Source organism: Colius striatus, chromosome 14 (assembly GCF_028858725.1).
Source record: "Colius striatus isolate bColStr4 chromosome 14, bColStr4.1.hap1, whole genome shotgun sequence".
NCBI lineage: Eukaryota > Metazoa > Chordata > Aves > Coliiformes > Coliidae > Colius > Colius striatus.
In genome coordinates, this window is record NC_084772.1 from 16,232,244 (window position 1) to 16,249,357 (window position 17,114).

At 42.6% G+C, this 17,114-nt stretch overlaps 1 protein-coding gene across 1 annotated transcript in view; it reads left to right on the top strand.

Annotated features, from left to right (window-relative positions):
• Positions 1 to 3,657: 3,657 nt before the first annotated feature.
• The window catches only part of VAT1L (vesicle amine transport 1 like), a 54,417-nt gene continuing 40,960 nt past the window's right edge, over positions 3,658 to 17,114 (top strand). Inside the window, exons 1-3 of the mRNA XM_062007406.1 lie at positions 3,658 to 3,948; positions 10,467 to 10,596; positions 14,495 to 14,710. Of these exons, the coding sequence (XP_061863390.1) occupies positions 3,719 to 3,948; positions 10,467 to 10,596; positions 14,495 to 14,710 (576 nt within the window). The 5' untranslated portion in view covers positions 3,658 to 3,718. The remainder of the gene's footprint in view (positions 3,949 to 10,466; positions 10,597 to 14,494; positions 14,711 to 17,114) is intronic.

The following is a 17,114-nucleotide window of genomic DNA, read 5'->3' on the forward strand; positions in this document are numbered from 1 at the left end:
TGTACCCATCACTGAATTTTCTGAGCACAATTTCTGTACAGGACCAAAGGTAGTGAAGGAATACAATAACTGAGCAGTCAACGGGGTAAGTCATACTGGCATATATTGGCCTTGCAAAATTCTATGTGAATGCTTTGATTTCTTTTCCTCTTTAAAAACACAACACATTTTTATTACTTCTGATGGTTCTGAGGAGCCTTAAACTACTTCTGTCTAGTGAAGGGAAATGTACAGTTCTTTCCAGTGACTATAAACAGAGAATTGCTTTGTTGCTTCTATGATTTATACATCGCTCCACCAGTAAGAGAAAGCTCCTGGCTGAGAGAAAATATTATAAAACAATTATCTCAATGTGAATTAACTTCAGGAAATAGAGGCCTCCTTTGTTTTTAAAAAGACCAAAAAAATGTAGCATCCTTCACTCCCAGAAATTCCCTTGGAAATTACTTTCTTTGTTAATACATTAGAGGTATGGATACAGGAGAGAAAAGTCACTAAAATCCTGCACATGGGTCGGGGCAATACCAAGCACAAACACAGGCTGAGGGATGAGTGGATCAGAGATGGACTTGGGGGCATTTGTTGACAAGAAGCTCATTGTGACCCTGTAATGTGTGTCTGCAGCCCAGAAAGCCAACCACATCCTGGGCTGCATCAAAAGAAGCATGACCAGCAGGTCAAGGGAGGGGATTCTCCCCCTCTATTCTGCTCTGGTTGAGACCCCACCTGCAGTGCTTTGCTAGGGCCCCCAATATATGAAGGACATGGACATATTGCAGTGAGTCCAAAGGAGGGCCACAAATATGATCAGAGGGATGGAGCTCCTCTTCTGTGAAGACATGCTGACAGAGTTGGGGTTGTTCAACCTGGAAAAGGCTTGGGGCAGACCTATCAGCTTTCCAGTGCATAAAGGAGCCTAGAGGAAAGCTAGGGAGGGACTTTTCACAAGGGCATGTAGTGATAGGACATGAGGCAATGGCTTCAAATTGAGGAAGGGAGACTGAGATTATATTTAGGAAGTTTTTCCCTGTGAGAGTGGTGAGCCACTGGAACAGGTTGCCCAGAGAGGTTGTGGATGCCCCATCCCTGGAAGTGTTCAAAGCCAAGATGGATTGGGCTTTGCGCACCCTGCTGCAAATGGAAGGTGTCCCTGCCTGAGGAAGGAGGGTTAGAGAGAGATGATCTCTAAAGTCCCTTCCAACCCAAACCATTCTATCATTCTATGATTCTGTCATAATCAAGATATTATGTTTCTACAAAATGGCCATTCTTCAATCATTTTGACTTGCAAACAGTACATGGTTGAATCATTGAGGATAAATTACTTTTGGTTCAGGACTAAGGAGGAATGCAGATAGCTTTAAATCGTTATGGGTAGGGTCAACCAGAAACCTCCCAAGACATCAGCATAAAACAGTGCTACCGTAGCAGACAAATCAATGCAAAATGACTGCAGTCTAAAGGTCCAGATTTGGATGTCTCAGGTGGCTGGAGCGATGCAAGTGAGCTGCCCCATGGCCACTTTATTATTCTGGATGTCACTTAGCTGACATACCCTATCTGCTCTCCTTTCCCCAGTCATTCTGCACTTTACCATTTGAGTTAGAACTGCAATAAGATGCCAGCTGAGTGAATAATTTGGAGTCAAACGCATGTTATTCTTTATTCAGCTGCTGCCTGTCTGGTCATGCATTCAAATGGCCAGATCTAGAGTGACAGAACTTTGTTTTCCCTGCTACAGCACTGAATTAGCCAAATATAAGGAACAGAGAAGGGAATATTAATGGTATTAACAAGGGAGCAAAGGAGCGAAAAAGTGTTCCCGACCTTTTTGGTTGGAGCCCTCTTCAAGCTGCTACTTAGAATGAAGCAAATGGCATCACTTTAATATATCACATGGAAAATTCTCAATGGTGTTAATGAGCTGGTTTTAATCTTTGTCCAAAACATATATTAAAGACAGTGTAAGAGGTGTTGGAGGCATCCGATTTCCCTTTTGAAAAAATATGTTTGAACTTCTTGAGATAATGAAGCTAGTGAAGCTTCCCTGTGGCTAGTACTCCTCCTTTGCTCCTGACATTTGCATCCTGCTTTACTTATGTCAGGCTTCAACAACAAGTTCTCAGAACTGGGCTTTAAAACTATATGTTGTCTGCAAACTTTTAACAGATTAGACAGAAAAACCCCTGAAGTGTTACATACTAAGTACAAAGAAATATGAAAGCTATCCATTCCTCCACTATCTCACTTTGTTCAATAATGTGAATGAAAGTGGTTTACCCCATTACTTGTTATAGCTAAGACACATCCAGGTTTTTTTGCTTCCTCTAAATACAATTCACTGAATACATAACCCAAGATAAAATCACTGCATCTTGTGAAATGAAGGAATATTCATGAGCTCAGACCACAACATATCCATAGCCCAAAGAAATGGTGGTGATAGTCCCTACCGTGAGTCTGAAAGGTCCTGAAACTTCCTGAGAACTCGGTTGCTGCAGGGAGGTTGGTGGAAGAGCTGTGTCTGGGAAGAGGTCTGCAGGAACATTTGCTACACACTCAGCATGCTGCAATGGATTTACAAACTCCATAAATACATGCACAACTTTAGGATGTATGAAGTGGATTGATTCAGACCAAAGGCCCGTCAACAAACTGATGTGGGTGTCATTGATGCAGGTGTCTAACACTGAACTCTACAGACAAAATTTAGACACTAACAGAACTACAACTAGTTATCCTTCCAAATCCCCAAACACTGACATCAATGACCCGGAAGAGACCAAATGTATAAAGGCTTAAATGTGCATCACAGCAGTGTTCCCAGCCCAGGTCCCTTGCTTGCAAGTGCGTGTCACTTGGGAGGCAACTGCCTGCCTATGTGGCTTTCCTGATGCTAAGAGCATTCACTTAGTCAGACTTGAGCTTCAGGACAAGAAACAGGCAAGGAAGGGCTTTGCACACCTGATTCCCCAGCGATGACCAAGGCCTGGGCCCCTTAACTGGAGATTTAAGCCATGATGCCATTAGGTGTGGGACACAGAGGGCACAAGGAGGGTCAGTCCAATTAGCCAGCCTTTCACCCCACTCCAGTGTGCACACCAAGCTCCTCGGGGGCTTGGGGCCGTGTCAGGGCCTAAAATGCCAGTATCGTGGAGCGATTTTTCATCTCTGCCTCGCAGAGCTGCGGTAGCACCTCCAGCGAGGGTCCCTGACCCGGAGGGGCTGAGAGCGAGTGGTAGGGCCGTGGCCGCAGGCTCCCACCGGCGACTTCGAGCGCTTCGCTCCCGTTCGCGGGCCCAGCCTCTGCCAGAGGAGCCAGGCCGTGTCCGAGGGCGGCCTGTCCACCTGCAGCCTCCGCAGCCCCCCGGTAGCCCCTGGCACCGGAGCAGCAACGGGCGCGGGGCGCGCCCGAGGCCGCCCCAGGAGAGCGCGCGCCCCACCTCGCCGCGGGCGTCAGGAGCGGTTCCGGGCAGGGCGGCGGCGCGCGCTCCCCTCACGACGCCGGCAGCGGGACCCGCGAGGGGCGCCGCGGGGCCGCCTCCCGCCGCGGCGGGGCGGATGGTGCTGCGCAGCTAGTCGGTGCATTGCGGCGGCGGGCGGGCCGCCGCTCCGTGCCGCTTCGCGCTGTGCCGCTCCGCGCCCGCGGCCATTCCAGACGGCGGCACTGCGCCTCGCACAGGAGCAGCCGGCGGGAGCCGCGCGCCGCAGCCGCGCCATGGCCAAGGAGGGAGCGCAGCGAGCGGAGGAGACGGAGCAGATGATCGAGAAGGAAGGCGGCAAGGAAGCCGCTGAGGGCAGCAGCGGCGGCAGCATGCGGGCCGGGGACACGAAGGAGATGAGAGCCGTGGTGCTGTCCGCTTTCGGGGGGCTCAACAAGCTCCGCGTGTCCAAGAAAGCCATGCCAGAGCCGCAGGAGGGAGAGCTGAAGATCCGCGTCAAAGCCTGGTTCAGTATCGCCTCTCGCCCTCTCCTTCCCTCTGGGGCGGCTGAGGGGCCACAGCCCCGCGGGGGGCGGGCGGGCTGCGGGGCCCCTCGGGCGGGCGGGCGGGAGGCCGGGGGCTCCCTCACGCACACTCGCGTCGCGGCAGCCGCCTCTCCCTGTGCCGGCGGCTGCCTCTCCCTGTGCCGGCGGCTTTGCGCTGCAGCGGGGCTCTGCTGGCCCCGGAGCGGGAAGGCGGGCGGCTGTGAGCCCCTGAGCCTCCCCTCCCGCGGCCCGGGGCGAGCGACTGTTGCACGAACTTCCCTCACTTGTGGCTTCCCTTGGGCGAGGAGCGCCGTTCCGAGCTGCCGCTGTCGCTTCCTGCCCCGCGGAACCCACCCGGCGCAGCGGGCTCGGGGCCGCCTGGTGCAGGGCGGGCATGGAGTGCAGAGAGGGTTCGTGTGCTGTCCGCAGCGAGTGTGAAGGGGGAAAACAAAAATTGCCGTTGATTTTCACAGTACCACCAGGGAGAAATGGGGGAAAAAAACCCTGGCGAGTTGTGTTAGGGGCATTGTTGTTTCCTTTCTGAGAAATGTGGATGCCAGCTTGTCTCTTGCTCAGCACCTGTCCCCTTCCCTTCTGCAATAGCTGTTGTTTTTCTCTTGGGAATCACTTATTTCAAGCATCATTATTTTTCTCCGGACCTAGTGTGACAGCATAGCTGGAGCTGAGGATAGCTCACCAGTGTTTTAATTCCTGTGCCCAGTTGACAAGTGGCTAGCAATCTGGTGGCACTTTGAAACGAGCTTTCCTAGAAGGCTATTTTTTTTTCCCCCCCAGAAAACTGGAGCATACTGTTCTTCCTCGATAGCCAATTCCCAGTGCACATGTTCCATCATAAAATTGGATTATTTTTTAAGTGGCAGAAGCAACGTTAGGATCTTTTTACATGGGCTGATGTGTACCAAAGACCAAATTAATTTTGCCTAGGCAAGGATTTATCTTTTGTTGTCCTCTCTGCTATGTGATAACATGAGGCTTCTGGAAGATAAATTCCAAGGTGAAGGCCAAGTTGTTTATTTTAAAAGTAACTTGCATTAAAAATTCTACTGATATGGGACAGAGAGCTTGTTTTGAACAATGTATTTGGTGAATGTGCCTCAGATCTTGGAATGTCCTTACAGATTAGTGTAACTTTGTCCTGACCTGTTCAGACACTGTATGTATATATAGACCTATCCTGTATGTAACGGGGATGATAAGGTTTGTGACTTCTGTGAGTATTTCCTCCCTGACCATGAAGTGTTGCCCATGGAAAATGGTGATATCTATCAGTTGAGTGAGGACTAATAAAATCACAGAATCACAGAATCTTAAAGGTTGGAAAGGACCTTGAAAGACCAACTCCCCTACCAGAGCAGGACCACCTGAAGTAGGTCATACAGGAACTCATCCAGGTGGGTTTTGAATGTCTCCAGAGAAGGAGACTCAACAATGCATCTGGTGAGCCTTCTAGTTCTCCTTCATCCTCACAGTGAAGAAATTTTTCCTTATGTTTCTTTGGAACCTCTTCTGTTCCAGATTGTACCCATTGCCCCTTGTCCTATCATTGGACATCACTGAGAACAGCCTGGCTCCATCCTCCTGACACCTGCTCTTTATGTATTTGTAAACATTAATGACATCACCCCTCAGTCTTCTCCAAGCTGAAGAGTCCCAGCTCCCTCAGCTTTTCGTCAGAAGGGAGATGCTCCACTCCCTGAATCATCTTTGTGGATGTGCACTGAACTCTCTCTATCAGCTCCGTGTCCTTCTGGAACTCAGGGGCCCAGAACTGGACACAATATTCCAGATGCAGTCTCAGGAGGGCAGAGTAGAGAGGGAGGAGAACCTCTCTCGACCTACTGCCTACAGCCCTTCTAATACACCCCAGGATGCCATTGGTCTTCTTGGCCATGAGGGCACGTTGCTGGCTCATGCTCATCCTACTGTCCGCCAGGACCTCCAGATCCATTTCCCGTACACTACTCTCTGAGGGTTCATTCCCCAGCCTGTACTGGTGAAGGGTTGAGATCTTTTGAATTCTCACTTGTTATTTTTTTTTTTTTTTCAACTAGTCACAATGGAAAATGCAAGAAATTCCATGTTGGGTGAATATAAGAAATAATGGTAGCATAGTACCTGCTGGGTAGCTCATTTTGCTGTCAGACAGGACTGTAATTCTGTTTGAGAATAAGCTGAGTTGTTTTCTGAGTGTTTTTCAGCAGTTAACAAAAGTTAACATGTAAAACTTAAAGTGTTCTGAGCCTGTGGACATATTGCTTTAAAAGCAATATTTGCCATCAGTAGACCCACTCAACTGCTTCATAGCTTTTGCCGGGTTGCACAATACCACATGTGTTTTGGAAGCTTACCTGCACGCCACAGGAATCTGTTAGGTTGTATGGCATCTGCTTTTCACTCCTGGCTGGAAATGGCTACAAGACTGGAATGTGATCAGGCCACCAAAGAGTGCTTCCAAACAAAGAAAAATCAATTTGCCAATCTTCTTGACCCAAGTCTGTAAATACAGAAGATTGATCAGGGTGATGATGGACTTGTGGTCTGCTCTGGGAGACTGAGAGAGACGAGTGTCTATTGGCTTTGCACAGAGTAGTGTGCACATGTTAATGTGTGCAGTACTGAACATGCCAAAGATGGGCTACTCTGGTAAGACATATTGATAAGAAATAGTGGTTTTAGTTGAATCAGTTTGCCAGGTGACCATCATTTTAGATAATGATTATTTTTCTCCATCAGCTTGTTGATAAAAGTAACCTTTAAGAAGAATACCTGCATGCATGATAAATGGTGTATGGTCAGTAAAAAGTGCAAGCTCTATGTAGTGTCTGCATTCACTGGGGGGTGAAACCAGTTGAAGCGTTAAGTATACAGCAGTTAAAATAGGTGTACATTCTGTAGTATGGTACTATAAATGGAGGAGATGGAGGATATGTTGCTCTTAGCACTAAGCCAGATGAATAATTCTTTTGAAGGTCTGGAATATCAATGATACAATTGAAAATGTGTCAGCTGAGATGAGTCATGTGTTAGCCTCATTCAGTGACTAAGAAATGGAACAGCCATCGATGTCCAAGCTGAGTCACAGCTTCTGCCTATTTCCTGAGATAATTTTTGGTTGAATATGATGAAATTGCTGTATTTGTTTGTATTGTAGTTTGCAGTCTGCAAAACACTAGTATACATGTTGTTTAAAAGATTAATAAAGTAGCTAGAGCAAACTGAAGCCATATTTCAGATAGAGTGTGTGTATAAGAGAAGTTGTCTTGTAATTATGTAGCTTTATTTTTTTTTTCTCTGTTATAGGTATTTCTTCCTTGTGCCAGTATACATGTGTATTATAAAGAATAAGGCAGAAGTGACTTTTTTGACTGTGACTGTGAGATAACAGCACTTTGAAGAGCTGATAGCAAATAAAAGAAATCCGAAGTATAGCAGAATAGCAGACAGTGTATCAGTTCTTAAAGGCAGTGTTGTTCATCTGCTGTGGATTTCTCTGGATAAAAAGTGTGAGATCTGATTATTTCCTCTTTTTTTTTAAAGACTGGCCAGGGGTAAGAGGAAGGATTTTAAGAATATGAAACACAGTGGTCCTCTCATTTGTGCTCTTGTGTTTCATTAACTCCAGTAATTCATTTCAGTGAAGCCTTTAAAGTGAAATAAAGATACATCAAAAGCAGCACCTCTCCAAACAAAACTGTGAGAGACAGTGTGTATGATCTGGGTAATTCATACCCTTCCCTTGCATCTGGCTCATGATTTAGGATTAAAAACACTGAAGGAAATAGAGCACTTTTTGTCAATGAATCACTTTGCATTGACACTTCTACCTCCGCAGATGCCCTGACTTAAAGTTTGGGAGTTGCTTTCTCTAGCTGTACACTAAAACAGTCTATGCTGGTTTCTACTGATACAAAAAATAAGTTGTGCTTATTCTGTAAAACCATCACTCTTCATAAAACATATTTTCTTATGATGTTCTGTGGAGCCAAGCTTTCTTTTTCCTCTGTCTGCTCTAGTTGAACCTCAGTGAAGGACTTGGTAAGGCTGAGTGTCTTGGAAGTAGTTGATAAACTAACTTCATCTTTTGGCCCTCCAGGTTATTTAAAGGAAAAACATAAAAATAAATTACTGTTTTTACCATAGAGATTAATTGTGCTTTTAGGTCTACTGGTGTTGGTTAGGCTTGTTCAAATTTGGCAGGTAAAATAAATCAACTTCTTCCTTATTTACAAGTGGAGAAGAATGGAAACAAATGCACATATGACAGTAACAGGGGTAGGATAGCAGGTAGACATTTAGGAGGTTAGAGGTGAAGTGAATGAAGAAGACACTCCCTATAAAGTGACTAGATATTATTAGAAATGCTGATCAACACTCCATGTTCCAACTAGTAATTACAACAATAAAAGCATGTAACTTAGGTATTGCCTAACTTGTGTAGTGTTTTTTCTCTCCTTATCACACTTGTTCTAGTATTAAGACTTGTAAGTTCATTGTACTAGACATGAACTCTAATTTGTATGATATTGCTGCCTTTTATTGAGGATAAAGACAGACAGAAGAAAAATGGAACTAGAACAGACCTGAATTGCTGGTATTATGTCATTAGATGCAAAACTGAATATGTGCACTTTGAAAAAATATCTGACAAGTTCTTTTGTAAGAATGAATCTTTTTAGAAAGAGCTGTAGTAATATATTTGCAATCATGTCATCAAATAGCTACGGTCATTGCCATGTCTGTCTGCCTGCTTGTTGCCTACATGTTAAAACGTCATGTTGCATGTTCCTGTACAGGTTTCCACATCACAGTTCTGTCTCCAGTTGCAGGAATGTAGAATAAGTTAACTTTTTATGACATGCTAACAATGTGGAAAGATGTATTCAGAAGATCATCACTGAAGTTAATGTACACGGACAGTAGTTGCCACTGTGTACGTTGTGGGGTTTTCTAATAGGTTTTTATTCATTTGTTTTTCCTTTTCTTTTTTCTCCCAGGTGATGACTGCCTTGCAGGCATTTGGTTATCCAGAGTTTCTCTTTCATTACTGATATTACATTGGCAATGTAGGAGGTGGTCTTGGCCACCATTTTGTTAATGTTGGAAGCTTTGTATGTGAGGATGTTGGAGCGTTTGTTTGGTTTTTAATTTTATGTTTAATTTTTCTCCTGTGTTTGTCAAGCTGGAGTGTCAGTCGTATTTTTCAAAAATGCTCTACAATCTTGCTTTTTCAGAGCTAAAAGTTGAGGTCTCAGGTTGCTCTTAAACCCTCCACTGCAATTACAATTATTTACATTTGGTGGAACTTCCATTATTTTTACTCCCCCCCAACCCCCATCAGTGACCTACATCTCATGAATGCTGTGTTGTCTTCAGGCTTGTGCTCTGTGTCTACTCTGCCTTTTTGTTTGTTGGGTCTGTTCAATCTGTTTGTGTCTTGATTAGTATCTGACTAAAGCTCCATCTTATAAATACTTGTGCACATCAGTAATTTTATGTATCCAGGCAGTTGCTGCTATCATATGCATGAGTAGGATTGGCTGTGTGCATAGCTTCATAGAGTCGGGGGAGTGAGTATGCAGGAGTTCTGTCTAGCAGTGAATACAAGGCTATGTTTTGGAGCAATAGATTAATGCTGAAGCATATTTTAACTACTTAGGAGTTTGAGAAGTTTTAACTATGTATGGCATTTGTGCTAGTGATCAGTATATGTACATAGTAGATAAATGGTACTTTTTTGCTTTGTTTTTTTGGCTGCCTAGAAAACCACAAAATTTTACTTAATAAAATTGCATAGCTTATAAAAGGAAGAGCAAAGATGCTTCAAGACTCCTGCAGATACAGTACTACAGTGGAAGGCCTGTATTTTTTATCTGCAGCAACCCTGAGGGCTCCAGAGACCTAGATAACCTTAGCAAAACTACAAAAGAGATCCAGGAGGAACAGTTTTAAAACAACAGCCTGGTTTGATACTTAGTAAGTTCATGTCATGGACTCCTGCCTGGAGCAAACACAAGATTTGTTCCTGAAGTGCCATCAGAGGTTAGGACAGTTACATCAAGTTCCTCTTAGCCCAAAACGTCTATAATATGTGAGGTATGGGGTTTTCTTCTTAAATTGAACTGGGCTTACCTGCCAGCTAGTAATGCATTTCTAAATTTCCTAGTGTTTCACTGTACTGAATTTTTAAATGCCCTTTGTGAATTTCTACATGTGATTTCTAAACATTCATATAAGCTTTGAGGGTAGTGGCTGCCTGGCATGTGTACTATTCTGCCTGAGGCCTCTACAGTGCAGTATATCAGTCTATTCCATGGATGAAGAATGTGACTGTCTGCTGAGTTCCTTGTATGCCATGGAGCCCAGCTTTTTAATTCTGCCCTGAAGTTTTCTGGCTTTCCTATCACTCAGGTCAAGTTTTCCTCTTCTGCTTCGATCTATGGTAATTGTCTTGATCTTATTTCTTTCCTATGTTTTACAGTGGTTTGAACTTTATTGATTTGATGGTGCGACAAGGGAATATTGACAACCCTCCTAAGACACCCCTTGTTCCTGGGTTTGAGTGCTCTGGAATTGTAGAAACTCTCGGAGATAGCGTGAAAGGATTTGAGGTAATCTTTTCCTTATTTTCAGAGCAAGGCTAAATAATCACCAGTTCTCTGAGTATGTTGTCTGTAACCCCTTCTGGTCTGCGAGCAGCAGCAGCCTTCACCACTCTGTTGAGATTTGAAAGGGCCGTTTTTCCTTGCTGCTTCCCAAACATGAGAATGACCTCTGGAATTAGTTTCTAAAGCCACCATTACCATCTTCAAATCCTTCCTGAAGAGTCACTTTTACCGTGTGCATATCCTAGTGGCTAAATGTGAACTGGAAAGCATGACTGATGTGCTTCAAGAAAGTAAAAGCAATTGCATTCACTTGTTACGTTTCTTTTCTTGGCCATGTTTGCTGTAATTATTGCTCTGTTCCTCAGAACCCATGTGCTGCTGATTCTAGTTAAAACATTTGAGTAAACAAGACTCCCATCTACAATAAGCATTGCTTCTTACAACTATGTGCCTTCAAGAGACACAGATAAAACTGGAACCCTGAGTCTGGGTGTATGAGTTATTCTGATCATTCAGGAAAAGGATCTGTTTCACCTAGTGTTAAATGACAAAGAATTAATGTGTGTAATAAAGCTTTCTTGACTGGTTGTCATTATGTAGTCAGTGTCTCTTGTTATGTGTAAACAGCGGTCTGTCTTATCTCCTACTCCATTATTGATGTTAAACATCTATAGTCCCTCCAGTCTTGCACTTCATTTCCTAAGTAGTTAGAACAATTGTGAAATAAAAATGAAGTTAATGGACATCAATCCTATTTTAGTTATTTGCTGAGTCAGTCATGTCATCAAGTAATTACATTGTCTCAATTTTATTGTATCTTGACCTTAAGAAGGCAATTACCTAAAATATTTTTACTTAAAGGTAACATTTTTGCTCTTTTGGAAGAGCTGTAAAATTTCTCATTTGAGTGAAGATAATGGCCAATTTAGTCTCTAGTAGGATCTCGGTGATGAGCTCTTAGGACATATCGCTGCTTCCTGCCTCCTGCCCCGTCTCTACCCTGAAACAAGTCATAGTCTTCCAGTGTTTTTCGTGACAAACAATAACTCAACAACTTTGCTGTTGGAAAAACTCTACTGCTTCAGTTGTTTTGCTCTAGTATCCGTGTTTTATAGTTATGTTCCATTTCAAAGACTATCCCATGAAAGGACTGTAGAAAGTCTCTGCTCTAGATCAACATCCTCAGTTTAGAAGTTTTTGCTATTTTTAAAGGGCACCATAAAACTCAACATATGGTGCTTATTTGAATAACATTGCACCTCACTGAATATAATGGGTCTCTTTTGAAGTTATGTCTTTGTTCTGACTATTGAATATGTTTGTGTTCTTGTATTTTATGTAATCTGCATGGCCGTGGTAGTGTTTGAGAGGTCTAGAGGAAGGCTCAACACTCAGAATAACTGTTGTGCACAAGTATGAACCCATCAACAAGAGAATGTGCCATGAGGAAGATGCAAGACCATTCTGTCAGGTTTTCTATGGATTGGTTGCAGGGCACACCAGAGGCTTGTTGTCTCCTTGGCATATGCTGTTACCTTGGTCCACAGCAGTGGCAAAGATTGCACCCTACATCTTCTGATCTTCTTTCCCTTTGTAGATCTCTTCCAGTTCAAGTCACATTAAAGTCGTGAGCACTTTATGCTCTGGAAAATTATGTATTACTGGCCCTTATCCTACACCTGAGATATTGCCAGCCAGTTGGTTGTCTGTTTGCTGTTATTGTATGACAAATGACAGCATTCAATGGCAGTCCATTTTATTAGCAAAGTGTAAGAATACATTTTACATTGAAAGAAAGCCTTTTTTAATGGAATAATGGTGTTACAGCCATTCCTTCTCCAATTAAAAGAAAAAGCCGATGTCTACTGAGCTCAAGTATATCAGGCCTGATCTCTCTCTAGTTCTGGGGATGATTGTCGGGAGCTAAGGCCCAATCTGATGTGATGACTGGGTTCTATACAGTGTTTGTGATAAAATATAGTATTTGTTATTACTAAGAAATCCCCTGGGAATCACCAAGAAGGACTCCTCTGCATTCTTTTTGGTAATTTGGTCATTTATGTTTTTTTTGCAAAGATATAGGACACATTAACACTTCACTAATTAATCCTAGCAGGTTTTAGATTTTAGACAGCAGAAGAGAACCACAGAGTGGTTATCACTGAAGCATTGTTATTGTGTTTTTCAAAAGGAGGAGGCATTTTGGTGAAATTAGAAACACAGTTCTATTTCAGCATCCTCATTCTAAGAGACAGACTCTTCAGAACTGTCAGCAGCACCTTAGCTTTTATAGCAAACCTACAGTGTCCCAAAGCCAAAGTGCTGACAAGTGCCTGCGAGACCAAAACCTGCTAGTTCTATAAATGTTTGCATGAAGGTGAAAGTGTGATACTTTACTCCATTGCTGTGGAATATAGTTTAAATAGTCCAAGAACTACCTGTAGTATTTCTAAAGCATTAATAAGTGTTAGTAGAATGTAAGATGGAGAATATCAGGCAGATAAGCAAAGGTATTTTAGAGGAATAACTGCTGTTAGTTATAGTTAAAACATGAAGTCCTGAAGTTTGATCCAATTCTGCCTTATTGCCTATGCTATGGCTCCATTGAAGAACTCATTTGTGGTTAAGGATGTTATTACTGTTGGTGTATTACAGAAAGGCAAAGAGGTTGAAGGCAAGGTAGATAATATGTAGGGGCTGCTGGTGACAAGCTATTATCAGTTGCTTATGAGAGTCATGCCTGTGAAGGTTTTAATACACACTGGCCAAATGTTTCCTCACTGTGGCTCTCTCTAGTAGCCCCAGCAGACTAATTTCTACGTAGTTGCAAGTGTTGCTTTCGAAGTCTGATTGTAACCTCGCTGGAGCCTCAGAGGTCTGTTTGCTTTGTTATTAGTCTTGTCCATCTGTGGGGACTCACTATTTCGTTTTTAAAAACCTGAAGCTGCAATGAAAGCCCTTATACAAATGTATGAATTTGATGTGCCTGGACCTCTGAAAGGTTCCTAGGAGCAGCAGACTATCTAATATTAACATAAAATACCTTATTTTCCCATTGTGAAATATTCTTTCACTACTATTTATTTTCCAAAGAAACTGAGTAAAGAAATGTTGCTTCAAAGAGAATATTCCATTGTTCCTTTAAACCCCGTCAAATTCAGTCTGAGATTTTTTATGTTTAAAGTAGCTTATTTGAAGTTGCAGGATCAAATTCTGCTCTGACACATGGCTGTAGAAATTACAATCATGGAAATGTATTGGTAGAATCATTTAAGATAATAGAAATAGTGGGTGGATACAGATGGTGTTATCTTCTATATGAGTGGCTTCCAAACCCTTTCATGTGCTCTCTCTGCCAGAGTGCAAGGCCTTCCCTCTCAGTCCACAGAGGGAAAGTAGCTCTAAATTAGCATGAAGACTGAGAAAGCAAGGTGAAATTATCTTAGGTGTAATTTTGTTTATTCCATGCATCTCATCAATACCATTATAATATTTTTTCTCCTTTTTTTTCTTTTTCCTCTAAGCAAATTTCCTGGTTATTAGTAAGATGCTGCTTTTATTATCTACAGCTCCATTTGTTTGTTTAGGAGCTCTGCTAGCAAAAGATGGTCTGTATTAGTGGTGATGGAAGGCTGCTCCATCAGAGAAGCAGCATGGTGGCTTTAACATTATTAGGATATTTTTGTTAAATTCAACTTTTTTAATAACATTTTTTTTTAAATGGTAAAAGGCCAAAGTTGTGCAGCTTAATTGCTGTTGTGTCAGAGATGTGGATCATCATTATCTTCACAGTCCATCAGTGACCACAGCTTGAGCAGGAGAGTTGGCGGGTTTTATGGGTTGCTCTCTGCAGTCTCAGTTGCAGCCATATCCTCATTGATGTTTTCCTCCTTGTTTGTAGATTGGAGACAGAGTCATGGCTTTTGTGAACTACAGTGCTTGGGCTGAAGTAGTATGTACCCCAGTAGAATTTGTCTACAAGATCCCAGATGACATGAGTTTTTCTGAAGCTGCTGCATTTCCCATGAACTTTGTAACTGCCTACATGATGCTCTTTGAAGTTGCTAACTTAAGAGAAGGCATGTCCGTGCTGGTTCACTCGGCAGGAGGTGGGGTGGTAAGTTGGAACTTTTCTTACTTTCCTGTCACCAAGTAACTGAAGCAGTCTGATGTATCTTGGTTTCTGAAATGAGCCAGACCCTGCAGTTTGATTCAGTATCAGCCTTCCCTATGTGAGGGAGGAACTGCATCTGTTTTCTCATCAAAACACTGGTGTGAATGGTTGGCAGGAGCTTTTGGTGGCATAGAAATGTTCTGACAATAAAATCTGCTCCCAAACCCTTCCAAACCCCCTAATTGATTGTCAGACATCAAGGAGCAAGAATTGCCCCAGACATTGCATTCCTGAAGTTATGTACCTTATACTTCTTCTATTTAAAAGAAGGTTATAAAGATGGAATAAATAAATCAACTCCCTGCACAAGCTATTTGTAGGTAACTGATCCTCCTTGCAGTAAATGGCCCTTTTGGAATACCCCTGCAAGTACCATTGCGAGTGTGTGTGATACTTTCTCTGTGAAAGGCTTTTTTCCCCCCTCCTTGTTGTAGAGGGCTTGAAAGCAATGAAAAGCATTATCATGCCAATCCTGAGGAAAATACACAAATGCTGAATTTGAGTCAGTGGTGGCTGCTGCATGTCATAATTTGAATCATTAGTAAGGAGGTTTTGAGTTGCATAGGCAAAGCAACAGTAGGATGAATTTAGTGGAATACCAGGCCACACAATAAAATAATTAGTCAATATTTTGTGTTACCAATTCTTTGAACTATCTTTTAGGAAAATCTCTCTGTTTTGGAACATATTTAAGTTTATGCAAAGTACTAAGATACTGACAGGTGAGTTTGTTCACATTTGAAATATATAGACCTGTTCCTTACGAGATTTTTGTGACCTGGGAGTGATACCAGGTCTCAGACTTTGAAATTGAGGTACCTCTTCTGTTCTTCTGTTATACCTTGTCTATGCTAACTTAATATTCTGCTGTCTGCTGAGGTCTGATCAGCAGCCCCAAACACCTTGTCCCTAATTCTGTGCTCTTAGACCCTCTTTCAGGTTCTCATATAAAAGAAGACTGTAATCAAGGGAATAAATTCATGAGTTCCCCGTACAAAGTATTTTTAGGTAATGATAATCCTCCTTGCAGTAAATGGTCCTCTCGGAATCCTTCTGTAAATGAATGGAATTTATAATCGTATTATACTTTGTCACAGTACGACCTACAGCGTTATGGCTGACTTTATTGTTCTTTAATATTAAATCTTTTCATGTGGAATTTAGGACTGTTAAAGCAACATGAGGCCACACATTCAGGGGGTCTGTATATTCTACAGTCATCAACAGTTCAGCTTTAGCTGTAAGGCCATTTGCCCTCCTGGCACTGTACAGACCCAGCATACAGAACTAACAAAGCACCCAGAGCAATCCCTGCACACAGGCATGGATCTAGATAAAATTAACTCCTTCTCCTTATTAAGATAAAGTGTCCTTGCTAAATGTCTTTATTTCTTTCTCTCTTCCTCTTTCTAACCTCACTTGCCTCTGCTATTTTTTCTATCTCTTTCTGAAGTACTGTTAATGTTCTACCAACTCTCACACAGTCTTCTTCACTAATGCTGATGGTGCCAGACTGTTCCTTAAGGAACTGCTGACTTATTGCAGAGACTCAATCGGCAGCTTTTGATCTCCTGTGGCTGCTTGTGGACCTTCCCTGAGAAAAGCTGAAGAAAGGATGAGTCCTGGTTGGCTGCCAGGAGAACAAGGAGAAACCAGATCCATCACCTGCTAAGTAGATAAATAAAACAGTTTCCCGGGGAAAGACCAGAGATGCAGGAGGAACAGCTAAGTTGGCCAGTAACTGATAAAAGGTCTGTGTATGATCCAGAAGGGACTGTATGTAAGATGAGGAAGGGCTGGCTGGACTGCAAGATAGAATGCTAGTCTCTGTGGCTCAAGGCAGAGTGGCTCATGTCTTTTGTTCCTTGTAAGGGAAGAGCATGTATAGCTAGAATTGAAAAGACTTTTACCATTGCTTGGTAGGTCTTACAGGTCAAATATCACTCTGAAGATGCATGGAATTTTCTTCTTTTTGCTAACTAGACATCAAGATTTCAGAGGGATCTATGTTACTCTTCAAATCACTCTAATAATCTGTCTGTTGATCCTTTGAAACATGTAACAGCCTCAATCAAACAAATCAGTCTCACAAAATTCTTAGTTAATAACCCAGAAAACTGACCTTGAAATCACTGTGGGAAGAGGTTTGTGCTGTTGCTTTAATAGATAGAAGGCTCATTCTCACTTTGAGCAAATGGGAAATCTGTCCAGTTTGTTTCTAAATGTCATAGAAATTCCAGAATGCTTTAATGAGACAATGGGCTCCCTGTGGGACTAGAAGTTTGTAATTGTTCTTTCTCATTATGCAACATCATTATTTTAGCTGCTTCAGGCAGTTTATGAAAAA